Consider the following 25,493-nt stretch of genomic DNA (forward strand, 5'->3'; position numbering starts at 1 on the left):
TATGCTTTTGAAATGTTTGAACAAAATCAGTAAAACAAATATTTTAAAAATCAGAGAAAATGTATTTGGTTGAATATTTGTTGCAACACTTCCATCAGTCATATAAGGATAGAAACAGTTAAATGTACCATATGGTAAAAATCAGTTGTTACTCTGTGAAATAAACTCATTTAATAATAAAAAAATATCTTCTGATTTAAAGTGTTGATGTAATATATGTCAATGTTTTATGGGTCAGACGAGCAAAAACTTCCAGTTATGGTTCATGTCGGAGTGATCATCCACAGCTGACAGCAGTTTGTAAAAACACTGAAAATCTCTGTTTGAGAAACAGTTTCAGAGAAACTTCTGACAGTGAGAGTAAAAACTCAGAGCTTCGAGCTTTGTTTGTGGTTTCATCTTTGCACAGTGGAGCTTTTTAATGCAGGACAGCAAAGAGTTAACGTGTGAACAACTGATCAATAAGTCACAGAGGTGATGTCACGTCTGATTTAACTCGTTTTTACTCGTTTCAGAGACTCTTCAGAAAATCAACAAAGTCTTTAAGAAAAACAAAAACACAGGATGTGCTTACAGAGCTAACACAGCTAACACATGAATCACCTGAAAAACCTGTGTCCTGACTTCACAGGCTAACATGCTAACATGCTAATCCTCTGAGTTCCTCTACAGACTCTGACTGAAAGCTCCGCCTTTATTTAACCTTCACTGCTTCAGAATGATTCATCACGTTTAGTGTCAGGACGTTGGTTTGATTTGAAATTTTATCTTTGACTCCAGTTTAAACAAAGAAAGAAGAACAACAGATTATCAACAGCATCGTATTTACAGCGTAGCTTCGTGGCTCCTCTGCTTCTGTATCTTTAAATCTTTGCAGCAGTTTTTCATAAAGAAACCTCCTCAGATCCTGGCTGATCCACATCCACCTGAAGACAAACGGACCCCGTCACAGAAACCAGTCCAGGGATCAGGACTTCAGTTAAACTCAAACATGGAGGTGTCCGTTGAAAACACTGCTGACTGAAAAACAAGCGGTACCACTTTTCACTGCACGTCCTCCATGTCTACGTCCTCCTGCGCTCCTGCTGCAGCGCTCCTCTTCTTCCTCCTCTTCGTCGTCTTGGTTGGACCAGCTGGAGGTTCCTGCTTCGTCTCTGGTGCTGCTGGAGCTTCCACTGAGGAGGGAGAGAGGGTGAGGGTGAGGGTGAGGTGATGAGCGTGGACAGAGTTTAAGGAAAGATCACAGCCACTGACATTAACTAACTCCCTGTCAGCGCTGTGGATGGGTCGGTTAAATCTTTTTGTCTCTATGATCAAACTCTCCTGGTTAAACTGACTTCACTGGAGCACGTTTCACACAGAGGCGTGACCGCAGCACTGGATGTTTCTGAAATGTGTGTTAGAGCCTAAACACTTCCCCCCCCTGAGAAAAGCTCAACATAAACCATCATAATAAAAGTGTTACTGAGGCAAAGCGCAGCAGCGTTTCCCTCTCTCTGGTTAAAAACCTGGAGTGTCGTTTCTTACCCTCCATCCCGCTCTTCTCCTGCTGCATGTGCTGCAGCTGTTTCAGCAGCTTCCTCCTCTTCTTCCCGGACAGAGTGATGTTTGCCCGGGGACTGGACCTGAAACACAGAGTCAGTCAGTTTCCACAGGAGGGATCAACCATCACAGCAGCTAGAGCTGGATCTCAGGAGGTCACTGACTTCCTCTTCTTCAGGTGATGGATGGTGGTCAGACCCCCATCGACCACGGCGCCAACGATCTGTCGTCTCTTCCTCTTCTCTCTGCCCAGGACTCGCCGCCGCTTGAAAAGCTTCTTCCCGAGCTCCTGGAAGACAGAGAAAAGGAGAAACTCATGTTAACATGTGCTGAACAACATGTCACAGACACATCTTCCCTCCAAGCTGATTAAATAAGACTTTATATGAACTTCACTGTTTAAAACTAAAATGATCTCTGAACACGGATAAAGTCCTTCAAGCTTTTCAGCTCAGGAAGTTTAGGGAAACATGATGAGATAAAACTGAGAACACGGATGTTTTTATATGACAGTCTGAGTACACAGGGCTAAAAATACATGTTCACTTATGTCATACTTTAACTACGTAAATCCAGTTTATCATTGGACAGTAAAAAGGTAAAAGGTTTGTAAAAACAGGACTTTAACGCGTTTCTTCACATCCCAATAAAAAAACACTTTAACAGAAAGAAAAACGTTAATATTCTTCAAAATGACCCTGTCCTCAAATAAACATGTAGAGAAACAAAACTTAGGCGAAGTCAGCAAACAGTGTTTACGTTAGCTCACATGCTAACGGCTAACACACGGCGGGAAAATGACCAACAGAAAACACGAAGCTCGTTTCCTGGTTTTTACTCTGAGTCAAAGTTGGTTAAAATCACGTTTCTTACAGTTTTTGGTCTGTTTATCTTCCCTGATGGAGGAGACATGCTGCAGCCCTCACGTGGACACGGACAGTTTCTTCTTCTACTGTTTCAATTCTCGCTGCTTTCAGCTGCTTCCTGCTCTACAGCGCCACTCTGTGTTCTGTCAGAGCATTACAGCGACAGAAATAAGAAAGAAAGAAAGAAAGAAAGAAAGAAAGAAAGAAAGAGAGAAAGAAAGAAAGAAAGAGAGAAAGAAAGAAAGAAAGAAAGAAAGAAAGAAAGAAAGAAAGAAAGAAAGAGAGAAAGAGAAAAGAAAGAAAGAAAGAGAGAAAGAAAGAAAGAAAGAAAGAAAGAAAGAGAGAAAGAGAAAAGAAAGAAAGAAAGAAAGAAAGAGAGAAAGAGAAAAGAAAGAAAGAAAGAGAGAAAGAAAGAAAGAAAGAAAGAAAGAAAGAAAGAAAGAAAGAAAGAAAAGACTTATTCTGAAAAGAAAAATTGAGTTAAATGTTTAATGTGATAAACTTCAGAATAAGAAAATCGTCACAGCTTTGAATCATAATTTTGCAGTTAGCATAAAGATCTGTTTTTCTGATTTCTGAGCAGAAGAAATTCATTTCTTAAACAGGGAATATTTATGTCCTCTCTGTGCTTCATATCAGCGGATGATGCTGCCAATTTCAAAATAAGGAAATTTGACAGAAATCAATAAATCATTAAATTAATCATAAACAAAATAAAAGGTGGGACTTTCCATGAAGAACAACATTGAAAATGAAAATAAAAAAATGAAGGGATCAGTCCTGGGGAAAAAATCCCATCATTTATTTTGAGGCAGGATTCCCGGTGCCAATTTATTTTTTTTTTATTTCATTTATTTATTTTTGTTTTCCCCCAGTTTGTGGAAACAGTCTTCGATACACAACAACACGTTGATTTTTCTTGTTTGTCTAAGTAACTGATTATAACAACTTACATTTTATTGGTTTCTCTGTTTTTCCCTCTGATAATTTCCTTGAAGCCTTTTCTTTAGTTCCTGTTATCTGTTTTCAGTCACGGTCAGATGATTATCTCCTGGTCATACTGAGGATCTGTTTTAATGTTTCAGATCTGAGAGCTTCACTGATCCTTTAAACTGTGTTTACAGGTTTCACTGATGAATCTTCACTAAAGAGTTAAATAGACTTCATAGACGTTTGAAAAGTGGAAGTTAAAGTGTTAGGAAAGGAAAGGAAGGAAGGAAAATAGGATGAAGTTTTTGGTCGTCACTAAAGTGAACATTGCTGCCACCTGGTGGTGGAAATTGGGTGCTGTAACTGTGTTTCTGAAGACATGAAATAATTACTGTATTTGAATAGTGCTGGGATGAATGTGTGTCTAAAGACTAGAGTCTGAGACGAGTGGAGACTTTTCTCTGATTCATGTGAAGCCTCTGAGCTGTAGAGGACCACACTCACCCTGATCATCAGCAGAAAACATCTCTTTAACCTCCAAACCACAGCTCGCCATCTGCTGCAGACGCTTCAGGAGCTGAAGGGACGGGATCCTGCTGGGCGCCGATGGTGATCGCACTTTAACCAGCGAGAAAAAAGAGGTGATGATAAGAAATACAGCAGCAGAAGAAGAAACGTGTTGGTGGGCTGGCAGGCCTTCATTTCTCTGACTGAAGCATGTCCTGGTGTTTCCCAGCTGACCTCCTGGGTCACATCAGAGGAAAAGGACAGCTTATAAACTCAGAGTCTGCAGGATAATTAGTCATGATAAAGTATCAGATTAAAGTAGTTTAACACTGGCTCAGGGTGAACCACCATCAGCACTAAAAACACACCTCTGGGTTCAGTTTGTGAGGGTGTGACCTCCAGTCCTTGGAAAAATCATTTAGCAGAGCATTAAACCGACATCAGGGAGTGAGGGGAGGATCAGACGTGTGAAAAAGCCGCCTGCAGACGAACGGATGATTCAGTGACACGAACAAAACCTGACAGCGATGAGTTTCGCTCCGGGCTGGAAACATGGTCCAGATTTCTTCCTCAGCTTCGCTGGAAACTTTGATGATCCTCATGAGTCAGCGTGATGAACCCAAACGGACTCCCAGGGGGACCCAGCAAGACCGCTTCACGTTCAGAACCACAGAGGAACTGAGAACGAAACAGTTCAACATATGCACACAGATATTCACCAGTTTTCACCTGTTTCCACCTGTTTTCACCTGTTTCCACCTGTTTCCACCTGTTTTCACCTGTTTTCACCTGTTTCCACCTGTTTTCACCTGTTTTCACCTGTTTCCACCTGTTTTCACCTGTTTCCACCTGTTTCCACCTGTTTTCACCTGTTTCCACCTGTTTCCACCTGTTTTCACCTGTTTTCACCTGTTTCCACCTGTTTTCACTTGTTTTCACCTGTTTCTCTGGTTCAAAGGTTTTCACAGATCACAGGACGTGAGCGGCTGTTAGAGACATTATTTAGAAATTTAGTCTCAGCTTGTGATATTTAGAGGAAAGTTTCCAGTTTATCATGTTTCAGGTGAACTTTAGAGGATCCAGAACCGAGCCATGTGGGACGGTTTGGGTTCACTGAAGATCCTGGTCCATGACTTAAGACAAGTTAAGGTCACATTTGGTTTGACTGAAGGTCATAAATAAATTTAATCAATAACTGAACTGTAAAAATCATTAATATTGATCTTTGATGTTGAGCCACTCATAACGATTGAAACATCAAGTTAATTGTTTTATTGTAAAAATATCAAACCTGTGGCTGTGGGCTACTTTAATCCCAACTTTTGTCTGGAGTTTAGGTTAATAATGTGCAATAATCTTGAAAAGTTATTTTTTAACAACAAACAAATCACAGCTTAAAAACTTCATCTACATCTTTAACATCTGATGTAAAATGACTCAAAAGATGAACATGAGCAGAATCATCACCAATAATGAATGAAAAGACGTCAAAAACACCAGAGACTGCTGGGAGCGTTGTGTCAAACGTTTAATCTGTTCAGTACAGGAGTTCATCTCAGTGCAAGTGCCAAAAACAACACTATGGAGCCGTGTTTGGTGTATGTACACAGACGGAGTTTGGCTTGGAGAAGCAGAGCGGCTGTGAGGCAGCGGGAGAGTCCGACACCGAGTGAGACAACAAACAGCTTCAATCAGAAACGACACATCTGGAGAAAACAGCAGCAAAGAAACAAAAACTGGACGAGTGAAAAAACAAAACACAGAAAGACAACGGTCGTTCTTTTCTTCATTTCAATAAACCACAAAAACAAATCACTGAACAATTAATGGTATATATATTTATATTTATATATCTAAAGTGCAATATGGTACAAAAATATAGAAGGTCAGCAGCACCTCGATACATTTACAAAATAAATACACCATCCAACGAAATAAATTACTGCAAAAATCTGACGTGATCAGAATCAAAAAGAGAAAGCAAGGATTCACAAAGATGAAAATCTGTGGCCTCACAGAGAATCAAACATTTTTAAATCATTTTTAAATCTTATTCAGCTGTTTCTGAGATATCCAGATTATTTACAGACAATAAATATTTTCCAATTTCTTTCCAAACGATCACCAACAGGAAACTGAGAGGCGAGCGTTTAGGAGTCCACGCCGAGGTCCGGACGTTTCTGAAACACAGAGAGGAGGAGGAGGGGTTAGAGGGGGGTTTCCATGGCAACACAACTGACAACAAGCGCCCCCTGGAGGCTGTTTCTGAGACGACGAGCAGGTCAGAGCTCACCTGTGTCAGAGACTGACAGCGTTTTACAGCAGCGCCCTCTGGAGGCCCAGCAGAGACCTCCACTCCAGGTGGAGTCCACTGCCTGCTTCATCCTCTGGCCTCCAGCCGAGCGAGCGCGCCCTCCTCTTCCTCTTCTCCCCCTCCCTCCTCTTCCCAGACCTCCCCTTCTTCTTCTTCTTGCTGGGCGCTTTGAGCACGCCTCCTTTGAATGTCTGAGATTTGTTGGTCTCCTGCGGGAGGTTGGTGCCCTCCTCCTCCTCCAGCTTGAAGCTGATGGGGAGGTTTTTGGTTCCTCCTGGAGGTTTGGAGTGCATCGTGCTGCCCGTGGTGCTCAGGTGGATCCCGAGGCTGACGTCAGGGAGGCCAACATCGGCGCCGCTGCTGGCTCCGCCCCCTGCTGTGGTCCTCACGGGGAGGTCTCTGATCTCTGCTGTGTGGACTTCATCCAGGAGCTCCTGCAGCCACATGCGGCGCTTAAAGTCCTGCAGCGCGCGGCCTTTGTCGTGCATGAGCTGAGCGTGAGACACCGACCTCTTTCTGGAAGAAACGACACAGGGACAAAAATTAATCAGACTTTTCTGTCAATGACCACAAAACGTGCAAAACGTGCAAAACATGCAAAACATGCAAAACACAGACGCAGAGGGTGAGGGGGGGGGGAATCTAGGGCCACAACAAGGCCTCACTGAAACGTTTCAGGTTTCTGACAAACGCTGCATCGAGCTCCCTCCTCTGGCCAGCAGGGGGCAGCACAGGTCTAATAAAAGCTGGAATGAATCAGCACATTTCCATCTGACTCATCAGTTTCATCAGCGCTGTGAAACGCCATGACTCAGCAAACCTCAGGTGCTGAGTCGTTTCCAGGGCTGGTAAACCTGAGACCAGCTCCAGGAGGTCCACATCAGGTCTAAGCTCCAGTTTTCCTTCCTACTAATCACCGATCTGATCGAGGCAAAGATCTCTGGCCCTCCACTCTGCACCACCTGGAGGTTCAGGGACGGATCCACTCTGCACCACCTGGAGGTTCAGGGACGGATCCACTCTGCACCACCTGGAGGTTCAGGGACGGATCCACTCTGCACCACCTGGAGGTTCAGGGACGGATCCACTCTGCACCACCTGGAGGTTCAGGGACGGATCCACTCTGCACCACCTGGAGGTTCAGGGACGGATCCACTCTGCACCACCTGGAGGTTCAGAGACGGATCCACTCTGCACCACCTGGAGGTTCAGGGACTGATCCACTCTGCACCACCTGGAGGTTCAGGGACGGATCCACTCTGCACCACCTGGAGGTTCAGGGACTGATCCACTCTGCACCACCTGGAGGTTCAGGGACTGATCCATGGCTCAGATGTTGGAGGATTGGAGACTGGGGCTCAGAATGATCCAGAAGAATCAGACACAGTTTGGGCCGGACTCTGTCTGTACCATGACCCCACAGGTTCTGACGACATGATCAGGTTCTGATGACCCGATCAGGTGATTCAGGGCTCAGAGACGGGGCGTGGATGCTGCAGTGCTTCCTGCTGATGAAACATCTTCATCATGTGGATTTAATTTGGATTTAATTTGTGAAATGAAGACAAAACTGTCCTAACCTCCTCCTAAACACCACATCTTCTCCCTGTAGCTCCCCCTGCAGGCCAAACACTGACGTGCTCTGGTTTAAAGCCACATGCCGTCCACAGATACACGTGGAGTGTGCTCATGTTACAGTGACCTTTGACCTCCCACACCGCGCCTCTGAAAACATTTCCAGGCCCCAGCGAGATTTGAACTCGCGACCCCTGGTTTACAAGACCAGTGCTCTAACCCCTGAGCTATGGAGCCCTGTGACAGGAAGTGACACGCACTACGTGGTTATAAATGTGACTCCTGAGTGACTCACTGTGACCACGCCCACACGTCACCAGAGAAGGCGAGAGGAGATTAATCCAGACACAGATTTCACCTCACACGAGCGTCTGTTAACCCACTGAGTTAACGTCACTGTTCAGACCGGATTTCTGAATTATTCACGTTTGTTTCTTTTTGTGCAGAAAAAACTGGATCATTAAAAGTTCATATTTGTGTGTGAAGATAAATTAACCGATCTCTGCTCCTCGCTCAGGAAAGTGTCTGTGTGAGCCTCAGACTCTCAGCTTCAAGAGACCGGACTCCCTGATCCTGGTTCATGATGTCATGACTCCAAGAGGCCACAAGGGGGTGCTGTGTGCACAGACAGACACACAGGAAACACTCCAACTGGCCCATCATCTGAGCAGCCGCAGCTCGCAGGATCTGAACTCACAACCTCCAGGTAACAAGACCTGGGAGCAGCTGTGAGGGGTCACCTGCAAAACCTGGAGGGAGAGTCCGGAGCCGGATCCACACTGCTGCTACACACACCTTGATTTTTCACCTTTTTAATCAATCCAGCCTGTTTGAAACAGCTGGGAGCTCCATCAGACCCTCATCAGACCGTGTTCAGGTCTTCATCAGACCCTCTTTAGACCGTGTTCAGGTCTTCATCAGACCCTCTTCAGACCCTCTTTAGACCGTGTTCAGGTCTTCATTAGACCCTCTTTAGACCGTGTTCAGGTCTTCATCAGACCCTCATCAAACCGTGTTCAGGTCTTCATCAGACCCTCATCAGACCGTGTTCAGGTCTTCATCAGACCCTCTTCAGACCCTCTTTAGACCGTGTTCAGGTCTTCATCAGACCCTCTTCAGACCGTGTTCAGGTCTTCATCAGACCCTCTTTAGACCGTGTTCAGGTCTTCATCAGACCCTCTTTAGACCATGTTCAGGTCTTCATCAGGTCCTCATCAGACCCTCTTTAGACCATGTTCAGGTCTTCATCAGACCCTCATCAGACCCTCTTTAGACCGTGTTCAGATCTTCATCAGACCCTCATCAGACCGTCTCAGGACCCGTGCAGCGTGGCAGGAGGTTCAGTCGAGTGTTTGTCTGTTGGTGAAGGAAACATCTGCAGCTCTTCATGCAGGTTTCCCTAGTTTTTGAGAAGTCCCATGAATTAGTTCATTCATTCATTTTTCATGCTGCTCCATCATGTCCAGGTGAAAGTTGTGATGGGAAACGTCCAAACTTTGACCCAACAGTCTGCTCGTTAAACTCGTCTCATCAGGTTCATCTTATGGGGACATAAACTGGGGTTACATGTGGAGTTGTGTCGTTGCAGTGTCTGTCCACACGGGGGCGCCACCTGCACAGGAATCCAGAGAAAACTGGCAGCACTGCTCTGAACCTCCAAACATGACCTGACTCATGTTCCCAGGTCCTGGTTCCTGGTCAAACATGATCTTGATCAGACAAACTCCAAAGGGACCAGCTCCTGATGGACTAGCTCCTGATGGACCAGCTCCTGGTGGACCAGCTCCTGGTGGACCAGCTCCTGATGGACCAGCTCCTGATAGACCAGTTCCTGATAGACCAGCTCCTGATAGACCAGCTCCTGATGGACTAGTTCCTGATCAGCTGTTGTCTTTGTGGGTCCAGCTGGAGCAGAGGACCAGGTTTTGCTGTGTTGCGGAGTCTCTTTACTCAGGGTCTGATCTCTAACACAAACAGAGCGGCGAGCGCTGGGCGAGTGCGCTGGGCTCTGGGAACGGCGAGCTGCAGCAGCAGCAGCAGCAGCAGCTGCAGCAGCTGCAGCAGCAGCAGCAGCAGCAGCGCACAAACTCTCCAGGTGTCTGAACACACCAACACACCATCAGAGGGAGATAGCGGCGGCTGATTACAGCGCGGCCCACAGCGGTCGGGATTTCCCATCATGCAGCGGGAGGACCCAGAATGAGGAGCTTGGTTTACGGACGTTCGCTCAGAAACGAAACTTTGGTCTGAAGAATAAAAACTCCCAGAATCCCCCAGAGAGCGCCGCCTGTTTATACGCATAGAGAGATTTCCTGTCAGCCCGGCCCAGAGAGAAAACACACACACACACACACACACACACACACACACACACACACACACACACACACACACACACACACACACACACACACACGGCCCAGAGCTCTGACAAAGGATCAGCTCCGTTCACCTTCACTAATGCTCGCATCAAAGAGTGAAGAGGAAGTAGGAGACACTCTGAGGAGGCAGGAGACACCCCAAGGAGGCAGGAGACACCCCGAGGAGGCAGGAGACACCCTAAGGAGGCAGGAGACACCCTAAGGAGGCAGGAGACACCCTAAGGAGGCAGGAGACACCCCGAGGAGGCAGGAGACACCCCGAGGAGGCAGGAGACACCCTAAGGAGGCAGGAGACACCCTAAGGAGGCAGGAGACACCCCGAGGAGGCAGGAGACACCCCGAGGAGGCAGGAGACACCCTAAGGAGGCAGGAGACACTCTGAGGAAGCAGGAGACATCCTGAGGAGGCAGGAGACACCCTGAGGAGGCAGGAGACACCCTGAGGAGGCAGGAGACACCCTGAGGAGGCAGAGCTCCAGATTTTTTAGGACCAGTTTCTCTCTGATGAAAAAGGGTAGCGTCCTCAAAGCGGGATGTGTCCCCTCCCCCAGAGACCAGAGACCCAAACCCTGCCTCCTCCTCAAAGGAGTCCCCCAGAACTGGACCAGGATTCAGTAAAACCTCCTCCTGTCTGATTCTGTCTCAGGAAGAATTTCTGCATCTTTTTAAACCAGAATGAAGCAGAAACACTCAGGATCAGCTGATCAGGCTCTGAGGAAACCATGGAGCAGAGATCTGAGCAGATTCATCAGCTGTTCGTCAGATTCACACGTTCACATCTTCGTCTTCAGCTCACAGGAGCTCAGCAGCTGAGTTTCTCTGTGAAGTTTCCTAATTTCACAAAGTTTAAATTTGTTAATCTTTAATGTTGAAGTCAAACGTTAAGTTCCAACTTTCTCTTGATTTTAATCGTGTCAGTGCAGAAAAAAAGAATGAAACATGCAGTTTGGTTATCACGCAGCTCCAGGTTATCACACGTGTGTTTTCATGAGCAGCGTTTCAGAAAACCTTAAAAATTAATTCACTGGAGAAACAACAACACGTTTTCTTCCTCTTCATCATCGGGTCACTCAGAAACTCCAAATCCAGCTCAGACCGTCTCCATCCTGAGGCCGGACTCTCCTCCTGCTGAGCCCACAGCAGGTCAGGACAGAGGTCAAAGGTCATCAGCACCTCCTCCTCCCTCCTCCTCTCCACCTCAGACTTTCCATCACACTCCTGTTTTCACCCCCACCTCCTCCCTCAGGTGGAGTCCTTCTATCGTAGACCTGCATGAAGCCTAACTCCTAACTCCTAACTCCTCGCTCCTCACTCCTCGCTCCTCACTCCTCGCTCCTCACTCCTCACTCCTCGCTCCTTGCTCCCTGGAGACTTCACTCAGTCAGTGAGTTCAGAGTCTCACAGCGAGCGTCTTCCCACTGAGTCATTAGATCTGATCACGTCTCTCCTTGAGCGTCCGTCTCTCCCTGAGCGTCCGTCTCTCCCTGAGCGTCCGTCTCTCCCTGAGCGTTTGTCTCTGACTCCTCACCAGGAGACGCAGCGAATGTCAGCGTTATTCACACAAACACACAGATGCACGGCGTGCAGGTCGTCCCACGGCCCCTGAACGCATCGAACGCGTCTGATGGAGCCAGCGTGTCAGAGCGGGGGGGCTGCTGGGGGTTTATCACAGCAGACGTTTCTGCTTTAGGTAAACACACAGGTACAGGTGGGCCAGCGCTAACCAAACATCTGCAGCACGACTCACACACCAACATTTTCCAGCTCGCCCACCTCGCAGGAGGAGGAGGAGGAGGAGGAGGGGGGAGATACATGAGGAGAAACAAGCACATGTCTGGGAGTCAGAGACATTAAACCCACTCCTCCTGCCTCACAGGGAGAAAGGAGGAGAAAGGAGGGAAAATTAGGGAAAAAAAAGGAGAAGGGGGAAAAAGGAGTAAAAAGAGGAAAAAAGAATAAAATGAGGAAAAGGAGTAAAAAGGAGTAAAAGGAGTAAAAAGGAGTAAAAAAGGATTAAAAGGAGTAAAAAGGAGTAAAATGAGTAAAAAGGAGTAAAAAGGAGTAAAAAAGGATTAAAAGGAGTAAAAAGGAGTAAAAAGGAGTAAAAAAGGATTAAAAGGAGTAAAAAGGAGTAAAAAGGAGTAAAAAAGGATTAAAAGGAGTAAAAAGGAGTAAAATGAGTAAACAGGAGTAAAAAGGAGTAAAAAATGATTAAAAGGAGTAAAAAGGAGTAAAAAAGGATTACAAGGAGTAAAAAGGAGTAACAAGGAGTAAAAAGGAGTAACAAGGAGCGTGACTTACATTCGGCTGCTCAGGGCATCGATGGGGCGTCCAAAGTGCGGCACCGGGGAGCAGAGCAGGAACAGGGCAAAGCTCCACTGCTGCAGGAGGCTCCAGGAGCACAACATCCTCCTGAAAAGGAGCAGAGAGAACCATGAGACAGGGAACACCTCCCTCTGCAGCTCTGCAGCTGCGTCTCCTTCTCGTCTGGGAGCAAACACCAGCTGAGGAGTCAGAGAGCAGCTCATGAAACCACAACAAAGCTCCAAACAGGGAGCAGGGAGCAGGGAGCAGGGAGCAGGGAGCAGAAAGAGGAGAAACTTACTCTCCCTCAGCAGAGAGCGTCCCCCCACAGGAAAGATCCAAACTAAAACCCTCTGGAGTCCAGGTCCAGGTCCAGGTCTGACTTTAAACCAGAGAAAAGTTTCTCAGGGTCCAGGTGATGACACCGTCAGCGCAGCAGGAAACCAGCAGCTAAACACATCCAGGAGCTCCTTCTGGGAGCTGTTAGTGTCCTCCTCAGAGAGCAGCAGGAGCAGCAGGAGTCCAGCTGTTAGTGTCCTCCTCAAAGAGCAGCAGGAGCAGCAGGAGTCCAGCTGTGGCTCCTGCAGACGTGTCCCGTGGCGAGGGGTGAGCGTGGTGTCAGGGCGGCTGCTGAGGGTCGGTCTGATGGGAGCGAGAGCTGCGAGCGCTGCGAGAGCTGCAGGAGCTGCGAGTGCTGCATGCTGCCTGAGAGTCTGAGCGGGTCAGGGAGCGCGGAGGGGAGGACTTAAGAGCAGGAGGAGGGCCTCCTCATGTCTCTGCCCACAGGAGGAGCAGGAGGCAGACACAGACACACACAGGGAGGAGAGGAGGAGGGGAGGAGGAGGAGGAACGGCAGGAAGGTGGCACTCCAGACCCACTCAGAGACCCAAGACCAGAGACCTCTGAGGGGCCAGGAGAGACACACAGAGCCAAGACCAGAGACCTCTGAGGGGCCAGGAGAGACCCAAGACCCAAGACCTGAGACCTCTGAGGGGCCAGGAGAGACCCAAGACCCAAGACCTGAGACCAGAGCCCTCTGAGGGGCCAGGAGAGACACACAGAGCCAAGACCAGAGACCTCTGAGGGGCCAGGAGAGACACACAGACCCAAGACCTGAGACCTCTGAGGGGCCAGGAGAGACCCAAGACCTGAGACCTCTGAGGGGCCAGGAGAGACCCAAGACCCAAGACCCAAGACCAGAGACCTCTGAGGGGCCAGGAGAGACACACAGACCTGAAACCTGAGACCTGAGACCTCTGAGGGGGGGCAGCAGGGCCAGGTAGAGCCTAGACCTGAGTGATCATCCAGGGATCAGAGGGTCAGGTCGGCGTGTGTTGGTCTCAAAGATCAGGAAGTCGTTTTTCAGAGAGAGCGGAAGAAGAAAAGTTTAAGACACAAGAAAAAAAATGAAAACAAAATTAAAAAAGTGGAGAAAAGAGGGGGATTCAGTTTCACACCAGTTTCTGTCTAAATGGTTTTAAACTTTCCCCCTTAGAGTCCCCCTCACAGAGTCTCCTCAGAGTCCAGCTGGATCTGCTGTCTGAGGTACGGAGCTGAATCAGTGCCGACAGGAACACACATCTGTTTGTTACAGACGGAGTTTCTTACGGAGCTAAAACTGTTTTTCTTTTCTGTCTTAAATTATAGTTTTTTATAATAAAAGATGTTTTTTTTATATATTTAGTTTGATTTGATGATTTTTATCCAACTCTATCAAACTGAAACCATCAATCATCAACAGGGGGCATCAAGTGCCAAAAAAAAAAAAAAAAGTGAATAAACATAGAATAAATCAGTGTGTTTGATTTTTCAATGTTTGAGTCATGACTGAGAAAAGTCTGGATGCATTTTTATGTTTTTTTTTTTTTTGCCTTTTATTATTTTACTCTTTTTTAAATATATTTTTTATTTGGGGCATGAATTGAACAAAGAATAAAAAAGTTTGAAGCTGAAAAATACTGAAAATAAACTCGTTTCCTAAAAGCACAGGGCTGAGGAGGATCTCTGTAGAAATAGACGTGTTGTTCCTTTAACCTCTGGTTTCTCAGGGCTGAATGTTAACCTGTGTTTTGGGATAAAGGGCCAGAGGTCTCAGAGAGTTCTGGTCTGGGTCTGGGTCTTGGTCTGGGTCTGGATCCTCATGGTGTGATCCACTCTGACAGCAGGTCTGAGCCGGACTCAGCGCTCTGTCCCCGGGCCATGGCCGGCCTTTGGACCCGCTGCAGACCTGGACCAGGTGGTCTCCCTCAGGTGTGACTCTGAGCCTCCAGACACGAGTCTGAGCGGGAAGATGGCGTCCGGCGTGCTGACCTCTGACCGTCAGTGGAGTCGGGACGGGCAGAGACACGCCGCGTGGAAACAGACGCCTCCTGAGAGCGACCAGCGCCTCGACCACTCAGCGTGACGCAGACAGAGTCCTTTAAAGGGCACTTCTGCTGTTTTTAGAGCGGGCACGCTTTGTGTTGATGAGCCTCATATTTCTGTCTTCACCTCAGCGAGCCTCAGGGTCCGCGGGCCGTGACCAAAATGTGACGATGTCCACTAAATGTTCCTGTTTGTGACAGTCTCTGGTTCCTCCTGAAGTTTCTGATAAAGTTACAGAGCAGATCTTTCAGTCGACGTCGCTGGAGATGATTCTCTGTTGTCATCATTAAAGTAGTCGAGCTCCAGACAAACAGCTGTCTAACTCCTGGACAGCTTCACGTCCAGGAGTTAGACTCTGAGACCGCCTTCTCTCTGATGTCATCACAGGAAGTGATGTAACTAGTTAAAAACTCTCCTTCCTGTGTAAAACGTGCTCTGTCTCTTTAAGGATCTGTTTTATAAAAGCATCAGACTCTGAAAGGAGCAAACTGAGCCCAGCGACGACTGAAACAGAAACTTCTCTAAGGGTTCAGCTGCTACAGACGTTTCAGACGAACTGATCTCTGAACGCCAAAACCTCGCCAGTCTGAAAACGTTTTCAGTAAATCAGATTTTATCCCTTTAGACCAAAGAGGTGAAATCAAACCAGATTCATCAGGAGGAAAAAACAGCAAACACTGAGAGGTTAAAACTTGGAGCGACTCAGAAAGCGTGGGGACAGGAAGTGGAGGCGACTCGTGGACGTGGCGGTGTGTCTGTGACTGGCAGAGAAACAAATCGACGTATCTTAATGTAAATTAATTAATCAGCTCGTTTCCTCCACAGCAGCCGACAGAGCGTCAAACTCAGCTCTTCATCATTCCCAGGAAACCTCTGTTTACTACACTGAGCGTGTGCGGCCTCCTCCATCGCCGCCGGCGTGCAGATTCATTACTGCAGATTACCGCCGCTGCGTTTCAGGCGTGGTTAACAGGATGTGAAGCAGGTTACACGCTGCTGTCAGCCCGTCCTCTCGCTGTCATCACGTGTCATCGTCTGTAAACGCCGTCTCTGCTCTAACGCAGATCTCGTGGCGGGCGGCGGATCGTTCCAGTCGATTAGACGACGATTTAATCTTCAGTTGAGTCTGACTGAGGAAACGTCTCAAACAGCTCCACAGACCAACGCCGCCGCCGCCACAGCTCCCCGTGCTCCTTCCTAACCTCTGCACAGGCCACGCTCCACCGCCGGGCGCAGAAAGACGCCAATACAGCTGACGCAAAGGCTTCTGGGAAATATTTATTATCCTCAAACAAGAAACCGTTCATGAGCTTTAATCAGGTCTGGACCATGATCAGAGTCCGTCGTTGTCCCCAAACTTCTCAGAAAACCAGAGCACCTCCTCCCTCTGTGAAGGAGGCGCAGCTGGTCCCTGTCAGCGTCAGAGGAGGTGAAACGCTGTGAATCTAAAACGGCATAAACCAACTTTGGTTTTGAAGTTTTTCCAAACACTGAAGTTTTGTGCCGAGATGTTCAGAAAAACAGGAAAAACAGGAAAAACAGGAAAAACAGGAAAAACAAGAAAAACAGGAAAAACAGGAAACACAAGAAACACACGTTTCATCAAAGACTCAACCTGAGTTAATCGATAACTTCTGACTTTACGTCCAGCGCCACGCCTCTGTCTGCGGACACAGCTGAAGACGCCGGCGTTACTCAGTAGAAATCGTCTCCACAGAGGAGGAGAAACATCGATCACAGTTTTTACGCTGCAGTGAAATAAACGCTGAAAACTTAAGCTAATAAAAAACAAACTGTTTCGGTCTCAGACCCTCAGGTCTTCAGGTCAGCTTCTCTTTTCCACCTTTAGCTTAAAACAAACTAAACCACAACACGACCGTCCCTGGTTAACACATGAAGTTTACTCACTACACAACCAGAGACGGAGAGCGCTGTGAGAGTCTCAGTCTCCATCAGCTGATCAGTTTCTGATCCTAAAGTCTGGATTCATCATCAGCTCTGAGGAAACACGACAAGTTTCTGCTCGCTAACGAATAAACATTCATTTAGAAACTAAACCAACCAGAGGCTTCGCTACAAAAGACTGAACTCCAGCTCTCATTCACCTCAGCGTGAAAACTGACGGCTACACCTGAAGTTAGCTAACGCTAGCTTAGCTTAGCTTAGCTCAGTCTCATTATTCCTCATTTTCACTTTTGTCGTGAAACACCTGAAAACGTGCGGCTGTAAAGTTTGGGGAGAATTGTCCCTGAAATTTTTACCTTGAAGACTTCGTCTGATCACAGACGTTAGAGCGAAGCTCAGGACGAGGTCAGAGCCCGACTTCCTGTCAGAACGACCACGAAAAGATAAAAACCTGACGATGGATGAGGGGTTAGTGAGAGCGTGTGATCTCTGAGTTCACCTCCTCACAGCCAGGAGGAGCAAACATCAGGAGGAGCGAGGAGCGAGGAGCGAGGAGCGAGGAGAGAGGAGTGAGGAGCGTGGAGCAAGGGGTGAGGAGCGAGGAACGAGGAGCGAGGGGTGAGGGGTGAGGAGAGAGGAGTGAGGAGCGTGGAGCAAGGGGTGAGGAGCGAGGAACGAGGAGCGAGGGGTGAGGGGTGAGGAGCGAGGAGAAAAGAGGGGCAGCTCCTCGCCCCTTGCTCCTCACCCCTCACTCCTCGCTCCTTGCTCCTCACCCCTCACTCCTCGCTCCTTGCTCCTCGCTACTCGCTCTGACTGACACGTGTTGAAATATCTGAAATACGTTCCAGCTGTCGCCTCCACAATTACAAACAGATCTATGAGAGAAACCCAGCATGTCTCACACACACACACACACACACACACACACACACACACACACACACACACACACACACACACACACACACACACACACACACACACACAGGAGTATCTGTGTGGAAATCCTCTGTGGGAAAATGTTGACACAGCGTGTGGTGTGGACGTTTCACACGTTGCAGATTTACGAGGAGCTGAACAGGATTCTTAAATCCTGGTTTCATGTGAACTCTGGCTTTGGAGCATGTTTATAAACAGCGTCATGTGATTAATGAAACGGACATTTGAGCCGTTCGTCTCAGCTCGACACGCAGATAAACGTCCTGATGAAATAATCCAGCAACGAGCAACGACCACGTCGAACAGAAGAGCTCGATAATAAAAACACGATCGGCGAGTTCAGAGCTGAGAGAAAAGTAAGAGAAATCAAAAAACACGATCGGTGAGTTCAGAGCTGAGAAAAGTTAGAGACATCAAAAAACACGATCGGTGAGTTCAGAGCTGAGAGAAAAGTTAGAGACATCAGAAAACACCTGGAGGAAAAAGGTTCAGGAAGGAAAGGTGCAAATATCTACGACCAACCAGAGAAACAAAATCACGGAAACATGAAAACTTCCTGCACACGACGGAGATTCATGGACCAACACGACCTCCCAGAGCGGGCAGCTGGTCTGGACCAGGACCTGAACAGAAACCTGCTGAGGGGGACCCACAGGACAGACCCTGGTCTGGACCTGGACCCCTCATTCCAGGTTTCTCTGCTACGATCTGACGGAGCTGACCGTGTCTCTGAGACCAGACAGGAAGTGACGACACACTCTGAAAACTCAGGTCCAGGAAAGTTTGTGACTGTTCCACATTTCTCTTCAAATAAAAACTAAAACTAAAGAAAACAAAGGTTTGGATACCTGCAAAAATACTTTAAAAACACCAACTCCTGTTTTATTAATAAGGCAGATTTTCATTTTATGCAAAGCAGTGAGTTTGTCAGACGACGCCTTTTATCACGACTAAAGTCAAATTCTGTCATCGTGACTTCATCATGACTGACGCTGACGCTAACGACGGTAAATTAAATCCTGTAAATGTTGTGACGTCAGAGTTTGACGGGCTCAGGATGGTCAGCTTGTCTTACACGGGGCAGTTTTTAGATCCACTCCAGAGACCAACAGATCCAACCTGGACCCAGAGTTGGTTTTATGATCAGAGCTGGAGCTTCTCTCTGCGAGGACGCGCTGAGCGTGAAGGTTAGCCTCCGTACGTCAAACTGCTAACGCCGCAGCAGCTCCCCCGCTCTCAGACGCTGATGACGACTCTCCTCCTCCGGACAAACCCATCACTAACGGACCGGTTAGATGTTCATCAGGACGCTCCTACGCCCTGGATCCTCCACAGAGAGACCTGGCAGAGTTCAGTCAGGCTGTTTTTCATTTACCCAATCATCTCAAACACTCGCTCCTGGCCACGGCGCTGTGCTGATGCGTCCCTGGTTTTTACCCAGAAGCAGCAGCTCTGCTGTGAGGGTCAGTGTGAGCACATGAAACACACAATGAGCCGTTATTTGTGAGCGAGCAGGCTGCCAGCGCGTGCTGATGCAACAAACCTGCTGCTCCTTCGTTCAGCGGGACAAAGACAGAATCCATTGTTCCTCTCCTCCCGCCGTCAGCGCCGGTTAACCCAAACCTGCGCTGCACGGTGAGTGACTGGTGCCAGAGAGAATCATGGGAGTACTTTTCTCCAGCTTGTCTGAAAATTAGTCGAGTTCCTTCCAGTTTACGAGCTCCTCTGGTTGGAGCGGCTTCAGGAACACGGAGTCCGGGCTTTTCAACCCGGGAACAAAAGGAGGAGTGTCCGGGACCAGCGGGGCCAACGCTACCTGTCAGCACCCTCCCACCTCCTCACACGCCACCAGGAAACCAGGAAACCAGCCCCTTCACCTGCAGGTACACAGGTCGGAGCAGGAGGAGCAGGAGGAGCAGGAGGAGCAGGAGGAGCAGGAGGAGCAGGAGGAGCGTGCTCCTGGCAGAGGGAGGCCTGTGGGCCCGGCCAGGAAAGCTGTTTCACATTCACAGAAAATTACAGCGTCTTGGCAGAGCTCCACAAACACAACAAACGGCTTTTAATCTGCTCCTCCTGCTCCTCCTGCTCCTCCTGCTCCTCCTTTACACTCAGCGGAGACGTGTTTTATCCAGAGAATTCAGAAATTCTTCTTTTTGTGTTTGGTTGGACAGAAACTCTCAGCACCATGGAGAAAACCTCCTCCTCCTCCTCCTCCTCCTCCCCCTCCTGCTCCTCCTCCTCCTCCTCCTCCTCCTCCCCCTCCTGCTCCTCCTCCTCCTCCTCCTCCTCCTCTCATTGAGATGAAGAACCACACGTCCACCACAGAAACACACGCTCACACCGCTCTGTAACCACCAGCAGTAATTTAGAGGAGGCAGCGCTGCTCTGACATGTTTCCACCACAGCCTGACCCCGAGACCGTCTGACATGTTGAGAAAAGTGAAGACCACAAAGACAGAGTCCAAAGCTCTGGTCTGGGTCCAAAGCTCTGGTCTGGGTCCAAAGCTCTGGTCTGGGTCTAAAGCTCTGGTCTGGGTCTAAAGCTCTGGTCTGGGTCTAAAGCTCTGGTCTGGGTCTAAAGCTCTGGTCTGGGTCTAAAGCTCTGGTCTGGGTCCAAAGCTCTGGTCTGGGTCTAAAGCTCTGGTCTGGGTCTAAAGCTCTGGTCTGGGTCTGATGCACGGTCAGGGATGAGAGAATAAATCTCTGACTTTTTGTTTTGTCTGATTATTATTATTATTTTATTTAACGTATTAAAGTTTACAGCGCCCACATGTGGCAGCTCTGAGGTTTGAACGTGGAGCTCTCTTCAGCTCGTCATCGCTCGTCATGGTGTCTGTGGGAGTTTACAGACAGACCAGTAAAAAACTGCTTTAAAAACTGAGACTGAAGAAAAGTCAGAGCAGATTTATTGTTTCTTTCAGCGTAATAACACGGTGGGAAAGTTTGACATAAAACTGAAGTTTAGGAAGAAAAAAGTCAGAAATAAATCTCCATGGTAACTCAGTGAAACTGATCTGATCTTGTTGTTTTTCTCTGTCATGAATTATTACTTCACCACGTTCTGCTTTAGACACAAACTCTGACTAACAGACATGTTCACGTTAAATTCAGAAATAAGGAAAAGCCGGTCATGTGATTGCTCGTACGTCGTAGTGAAACATTAACAAGTTCAGAAAAACAAGTTTAGAGTCAGATTTTGCTGATTTGTCGGTTAAAAACTTAACTTGTTTTTTTTAATTGGATCATCTCCAGAGTCGGCTGCTGTGCTGTGGAAACATCCAGTATGTGATGTCACCAAAGGATTTTTTGTGGGCGTGGCCTGGCGACCACAGTGGACGACCTTTGGAAACATGCAAACCTGCTGCATGTTAGCATGCAGCGTTTTAGCGCTGTGCACAGCTCCAGCACCTCTCTGCGTGGCGAGCATAGGAAAAGGCGCCTCCAGTCTGCTTCTGACTGAGCGCGCTCTGACTCTCGCTCTGACTCTCGCTCTGACTGACTCTCGCTCTGACTCTCGCTCTGACTCTCGCTCTGACTGACTCTTGCTCTGACTCTCGCTCTGACTCTCGCTCTGACTGACTCTCGCTCTGACTGACTCTCGCTCTGACTGACTCTCGCTCTGACTGACTCTCGCTTTGACTCTCGCTCTGACTCTCGCTCTGACTCTTGCTCTGACTCTCGCTCTGACTCTCGCTCTGACTCTCGCTCTGACTGACTCTCGCTCTGACTCTCGTTCTGACTCTCGCTCTGACTCTCGCTCTGACTGACTCTCGCTCTGACTCTCGTTCTGACTCTCGCTCTGACTCTAGCTCTGACTCTCGCTCTGACTCTCGCTCTGACCGACTCTCGCTCTGACTGACCCTCGCTCTGACTCTCGCTCTGACTGACCCTCGCTCTGACTCTCGCTCTGACTCTCGCTCTGACTTTTGCAGATGTCACCAGGCGGTTGTTTATAATCTGCTGGTGTGTCACTCCTGGATCCCATGGAGGCAATCAAGTCCCCGCGCTCAATTACATCTGATTATGGTTAGGGCGGCGGTGCCAGCAGAGCGGATTAGGGAACGCACGGGGACAGAAAGTGGTTTCAGGCTGTACTGACTTTGTAAACAGTTGACATTTGCTGCAGTCTTTATGGCTTCAGGTCCAGAGCTGATGAAGTGTTGGAGAGAGGCTCAGAAAACATTAAGACCTGAGTTTTTCTGTAGGTTTTCCAGCGTGTAACAACACTTAGCCGCCCGCTGAGTGTTTGATTTGTCAGCACAGAGACGCTGAAAAGGGAAAAACCACAGCCTGCTTCACTTTTTGGAGTTTAACAGCTAGCGTTGGCAGCTAACAGGCTAACAGAAAACTGACTCAACAACATGAGCTTAGAGCTTTAAACACGCGCTAACACAGTCAGTCCAGATAAATGTCACTGCTCTGTGCGAGCAAACAGTTTAGCTGATGAACTTTATACATCTTTGAAAGAATGTGAAAACATTAAGTTAATACGGCCCTGGTTTGAAAATTAAACTGCTTTTCTTTTTGTTAGCACTTTGTCAAAGCTAACAACAATAACAACAACAACAACAACAACAACAACAACAAACAGCTAGCAGCTCACAAACATCTTGTGTCACCCTCTCAGTGACATTAAAAAAGTTATTGTTTTTGTTTATGCTAGCATGTAGCTGTGAACGCTTAAAAACATGACACAAACTTTGTGAATTGACTGAATTGTACTTTTACCACTTTTCTACATTACTTCAAATTTCTAATTTCATGTTTTTATTCTGTTACTGTTCTTTTTTATTGTTATTGCATTTATTGCACTTTTTCTGTGAGCTGCTGTGGTACAAAAAAAATCCCCTATGGGAGATCAATAAAAGAATATTCTATTCTATTCTATTCTATTCTATTCTATTCTATTCTATTCTAACACAACAAAACGACAACCCAGACTCTTTCCAGTTCAGTCTCAATCCAACATCACTGAAACTTTTTGTTTTTTACGTCTTTTCATGGTAAAAGCGAATCTTGTTTAACCTGCTGGTTTGCTAACACGCTAACCTTAACTTACAACACTTTTGATTTTTTAACAAAGCTTTAATTCACACAACACTTTCAGTCTGAACTGATCTATAGCTGGGGATTGTAAGTAGAATCAGAGTTTACTCAGACCTGATTCCTGTTTCCTGTGTATTCTGAGTTTTACGGTAAACTGTCCAAACTTTCTCTGCTGAGCCGAACAGACAAACTTCAGTGTTCGTGTAGCTGCTCTGATCTCCTGCAGGAGTTTATTGTAAACCTCAAATAAAAATGATCAGGAGCTGAAGGATGTGGGACAAGTTCAGGTTTATAAACTAACGGAGCGAAAAGAGGGTTTGGTTTGATCAGACAAGAATTAGAAATGCTCCACAGTAAACCGCTGTTCATTTTCAACCACAGATAAGAGAGCGGTAGATATTATTAAAATACTATCAGTGAAGTGAAGAGTGAAAAACACAGGATGAAAACTTAAAGTAAAAGATGTGAAAGAAAAAGAAGTTTGACAGAAAAGTCAACATTTTGCCCCAAACCACTGGGAGGTCAGAGCAAACGTTTGCAGAACTTATCAAACAGTTTTTTGAAGACTTGTTGAATCTACACAGAGGTGTGAGGAGTAGGAACTTTCTGCAGGATGAACTCACCTGAGTCTGAGCTCCTCTGAGAGATAAGAATCCACTCAAGTCCAGTCAAAAACCCAAATCCCTGCTCTCTCCTGGTCTGGACTCCTCTGGTCCCTCTGCTCCTCCACAGAGTCGAGCTCCTCTGGTTCCTCTGAGAGTCCCTGAGCTCTCTGCTCCTGCCGTCAGGCTCCAAAACCTTTTTAAGAGCAGCAGAGCCCTCCTGCTGACATCACGCCGTGGTCGTCAGCATCATCATGGTAGAAGAAGAGTCCGTGGAGCTGCTGGGTAATTAGGTGGATGAACTTACTCACTCTATCTGTTCCTCCCACATCCCCTTTCCCTTCCTCCCCTCACAGAAACCCTCAGACACACCGCAGCGTTGGTTTATAATCCTCAGGCTCAGCTAATGACACGTGTGCCGGCACCTTGTTGTGATACTGTCTGGATCCAGGATTCCTGTTTTCATGGTTATTTTTCCTCCTGCACTGACAGATCGCTCTTCTTCACAGTGTTTTTAACTTTTCTCCACGTCACTGAGGCATGGCACTAAAACCTAAATGTTCAACTCAACCTTAAAGCTGTTGTTTCTGCACCTACCTCAGCTTTTCTTGGGCAGATTGATGTGATCATTTAAAAGCCAATTAAACAAACAGTCTGGGCTGGTGTGGTCTCTGTTTTTGTCTGTCCTCTCTGTTTTTTCTCGGTTTAATTCTGCTGTGTTTAATAATGACCCCCTGCTGACACACTCTGTGTGAGAGTTTCAGAGTTAGGGAAAAAAAGAAAAACCTCTCCAAAACATGGTAGTAGTGGTTTGTTCGTCACGCCTCCTCCTCGCTTGCGTAGCATCCCCGCTAATCTCCAACACGAAAGCAGAGCGCTCCAGTTTCCAGCCCAGCCGTGTGGTCTGAGGTTCTCTATGTTTAGCAGAGGCTGGTGGTTTCAGGGCTGAGAGCAGCAGGTCAAACGCTCCTGATGGGAGAGCCTGCGCCGCTGCCAGCAGCTGCATGTCTGCACTTTTCACTGCGCTCCAAACGTCCTCCAGAAAAACCCCAAAAAACACCTGAAAAAAAAACAGGACAATCTTCAAACTTTCTCCAGAAAAACCTCCAAAAACACCTGAGAAAAAAAACAGGATAATCTTCAAACTTTCTCCAGAAAAACCCCAAAAACACCTGAAAAAAACAGGATAATCTTTTAAGCATTAATGAAAAACAGTAAAGACTGGTTTAACACTGGTTAAACACTGGTCAAAGACTGGTTTAACACTGGTTAAAGACTTTAAGAAAAACATTTTGTAGCTAGTTTTTGAAGCTGGTGATTGTTATTTGAAGCTATCAGATTTTTATTGACGGCTTTTTCTATTTTCTATAATCAATATTATTTAGATTTGTATGAACCCAACAATTATTTTCAGAGGAAAAAGTAACTACAGCTAGCTGCTTTCAATTAATCAGCGTGGCTAGTAATATTAGTAAACAATGGGAAGTCCTGATTTTTTTTCTGATACTGAGTCCTGATCCGATTTCTGGGTTTGGAGATAAACTTTGCTGAAGAAGTGAGAAAGTGAAACAGCACAGTCTTTTTGTTTTGTGTTTTAACAATACCGAACAGTTAATAAATAAATAAATAAATAAATAAAAAAAAATAGTCAATTTCACTAAGTCCAGCTAGTTTTTGTTAAAACCCTCTGGATCCAAAACCCGTCGGCGGGATCAAAATACCACTTCTCTTCAAATGACTGGCATTTAAAAACCATTTGTTCAATCTAAAAATTGAAAACAATGGAGTAATCGTCAGATTCTTAAATTTCCGAGGGTACCTGAATGCGTCACGTACGAAGCTGGAAACATGTCTAAACATGACGCAGAAAATGGGAGAATTTTATCATCGCTTTGAGTTTCATGTCTCCTCGGGACATTTGCAGAAAATAACCCGTTTGCTTGATAAGTTTAGTTTAAAAGAATCTACGTTTCTTCCAGCTTTCAGCAAACCCTGAACGGTAACTGTTAGCATGTAACACAGCAGGCTAAAATCAGAGTGTGCCCTGAACGCATCTCTCCGCAGACGGTGAGAAACTAACGTTGATATCAGACTCCAACGGGACTGTCTCCTGTTTTTCTGCTTTCATGTAAATTTATTTATTCTGCTACAAACTGGATTATAACTGTCACTGACCTGAACCATCCATGGTGAGGGTCACTCAGTGTGAGGCTCAGCAG

The 25,493-nt window shown here is 47.0% G+C and overlaps 2 protein-coding genes and 1 non-coding gene across 5 annotated transcripts; all 3 read right to left on the reverse strand.

Moving 5' to 3' along the window:
• Window positions 1–361: 361 nt before the first annotated feature.
• Window positions 362–2,546, reverse strand: c4h11orf98 (chromosome 4 C11orf98 homolog). Its single transcript, XM_074698465.1, has 4 exons — window positions 2,416–2,546; window positions 1,707–1,831; window positions 1,528–1,625; window positions 362–1,175 (listed from the first exon to the last, which is right to left on the reverse strand). The coding sequence occupies exons 1-4, from the start codon at window positions 2,452–2,454 to the stop codon at window positions 1,045–1,047; spliced, it is 393 nt and encodes a 130-aa protein (XP_074554566.1). The 5' UTR covers window positions 2,455–2,546; the 3' UTR covers window positions 362–1,044.
• A 2,824-nt stretch (window positions 2,547–5,370) lies between these two features.
• Window positions 5,371–23,577, reverse strand: pthlha (parathyroid hormone-like hormone a). 3 transcript variants are annotated; one of them, XM_074698484.1, is made up of 4 exons: window positions 23,296–23,577; window positions 12,416–12,526; window positions 6,139–6,675; window positions 5,371–6,025 (listed from the first exon to the last, which is right to left on the reverse strand). In XM_074698484.1, the coding sequence occupies exons 2-3, from the start codon at window positions 12,520–12,522 to the stop codon at window positions 6,162–6,164; spliced, it is 621 nt and encodes a 206-aa protein (XP_074554585.1). In that variant the 5' UTR covers window positions 12,523–12,526; window positions 23,296–23,577; the 3' UTR covers window positions 5,371–6,025; window positions 6,139–6,161. The 3 variants fall into 3 exon arrangements, with proteins under 3 accessions (XP_074554585.1, XP_074554587.1, XP_074554586.1); XM_074698486.1 differs by lacking the exon at window positions 23,296–23,577 and adding an exon at window positions 18,149–18,272; XM_074698485.1 differs by lacking the exon at window positions 23,296–23,577 and adding an exon at window positions 12,720–12,843.
• On the reverse strand, window positions 7,899–7,971 carry trnat-ugu (transfer RNA threonine (anticodon UGU)). The gene has a single exon. It is a non-coding gene; the product is annotated as a tRNA-Thr (tRNA).
• Window positions 23,578–25,493: the final 1,916 nt, after the last annotated feature.

Source organism: Halichoeres trimaculatus, unplaced genomic scaffold, assembly GCF_033239565.1.
Source record: "Halichoeres trimaculatus isolate MK-OKI-2021-1 unplaced genomic scaffold, fHalTri1.1 fHalTri1_scaffold_21, whole genome shotgun sequence".
NCBI classification, from domain to species: Eukaryota; Metazoa; Chordata; class Actinopteri; order Labriformes; family Labridae; genus Halichoeres; species Halichoeres trimaculatus.

Excerpts from the sequence above, each read along its gene's own strand:
- c4h11orf98 (XM_074698465.1), bottom strand. The coding sequence starts at position 2,454 with ATGTCTCCTCCATCAGGGAAGATAAACAGACCAAAAACT. Across the intron at positions 1,626-1,706 it reads CATCACCTGAAGAAGAGGAA|GTCCAGTCCCCGGGCAAACA; the intron begins GTCAGTGACCTC and ends TCTGTGTTTCAG. Across the intron at positions 1,176-1,527 it reads GGAGAAGAGCGGGATGGAGG|TGGAAGCTCCAGCAGCACCA; the intron begins GTAAGAAACGAC and ends CTCCCTCCTCAG.
- pthlha (XM_074698484.1), bottom strand. The coding sequence starts at position 12,522 with ATGTTGTGCTCCTGGAGCCTCCTGCAGCAGTGGAGCTTTGCCCTGTTC. Across the intron at positions 6,676-12,415 it reads GATGCCCTGAGCAGCCGAAT|AAAGAGGTCGGTGTCTCACG; the intron begins GTAAGTCACGCT and ends CGTTTCTTCCAG.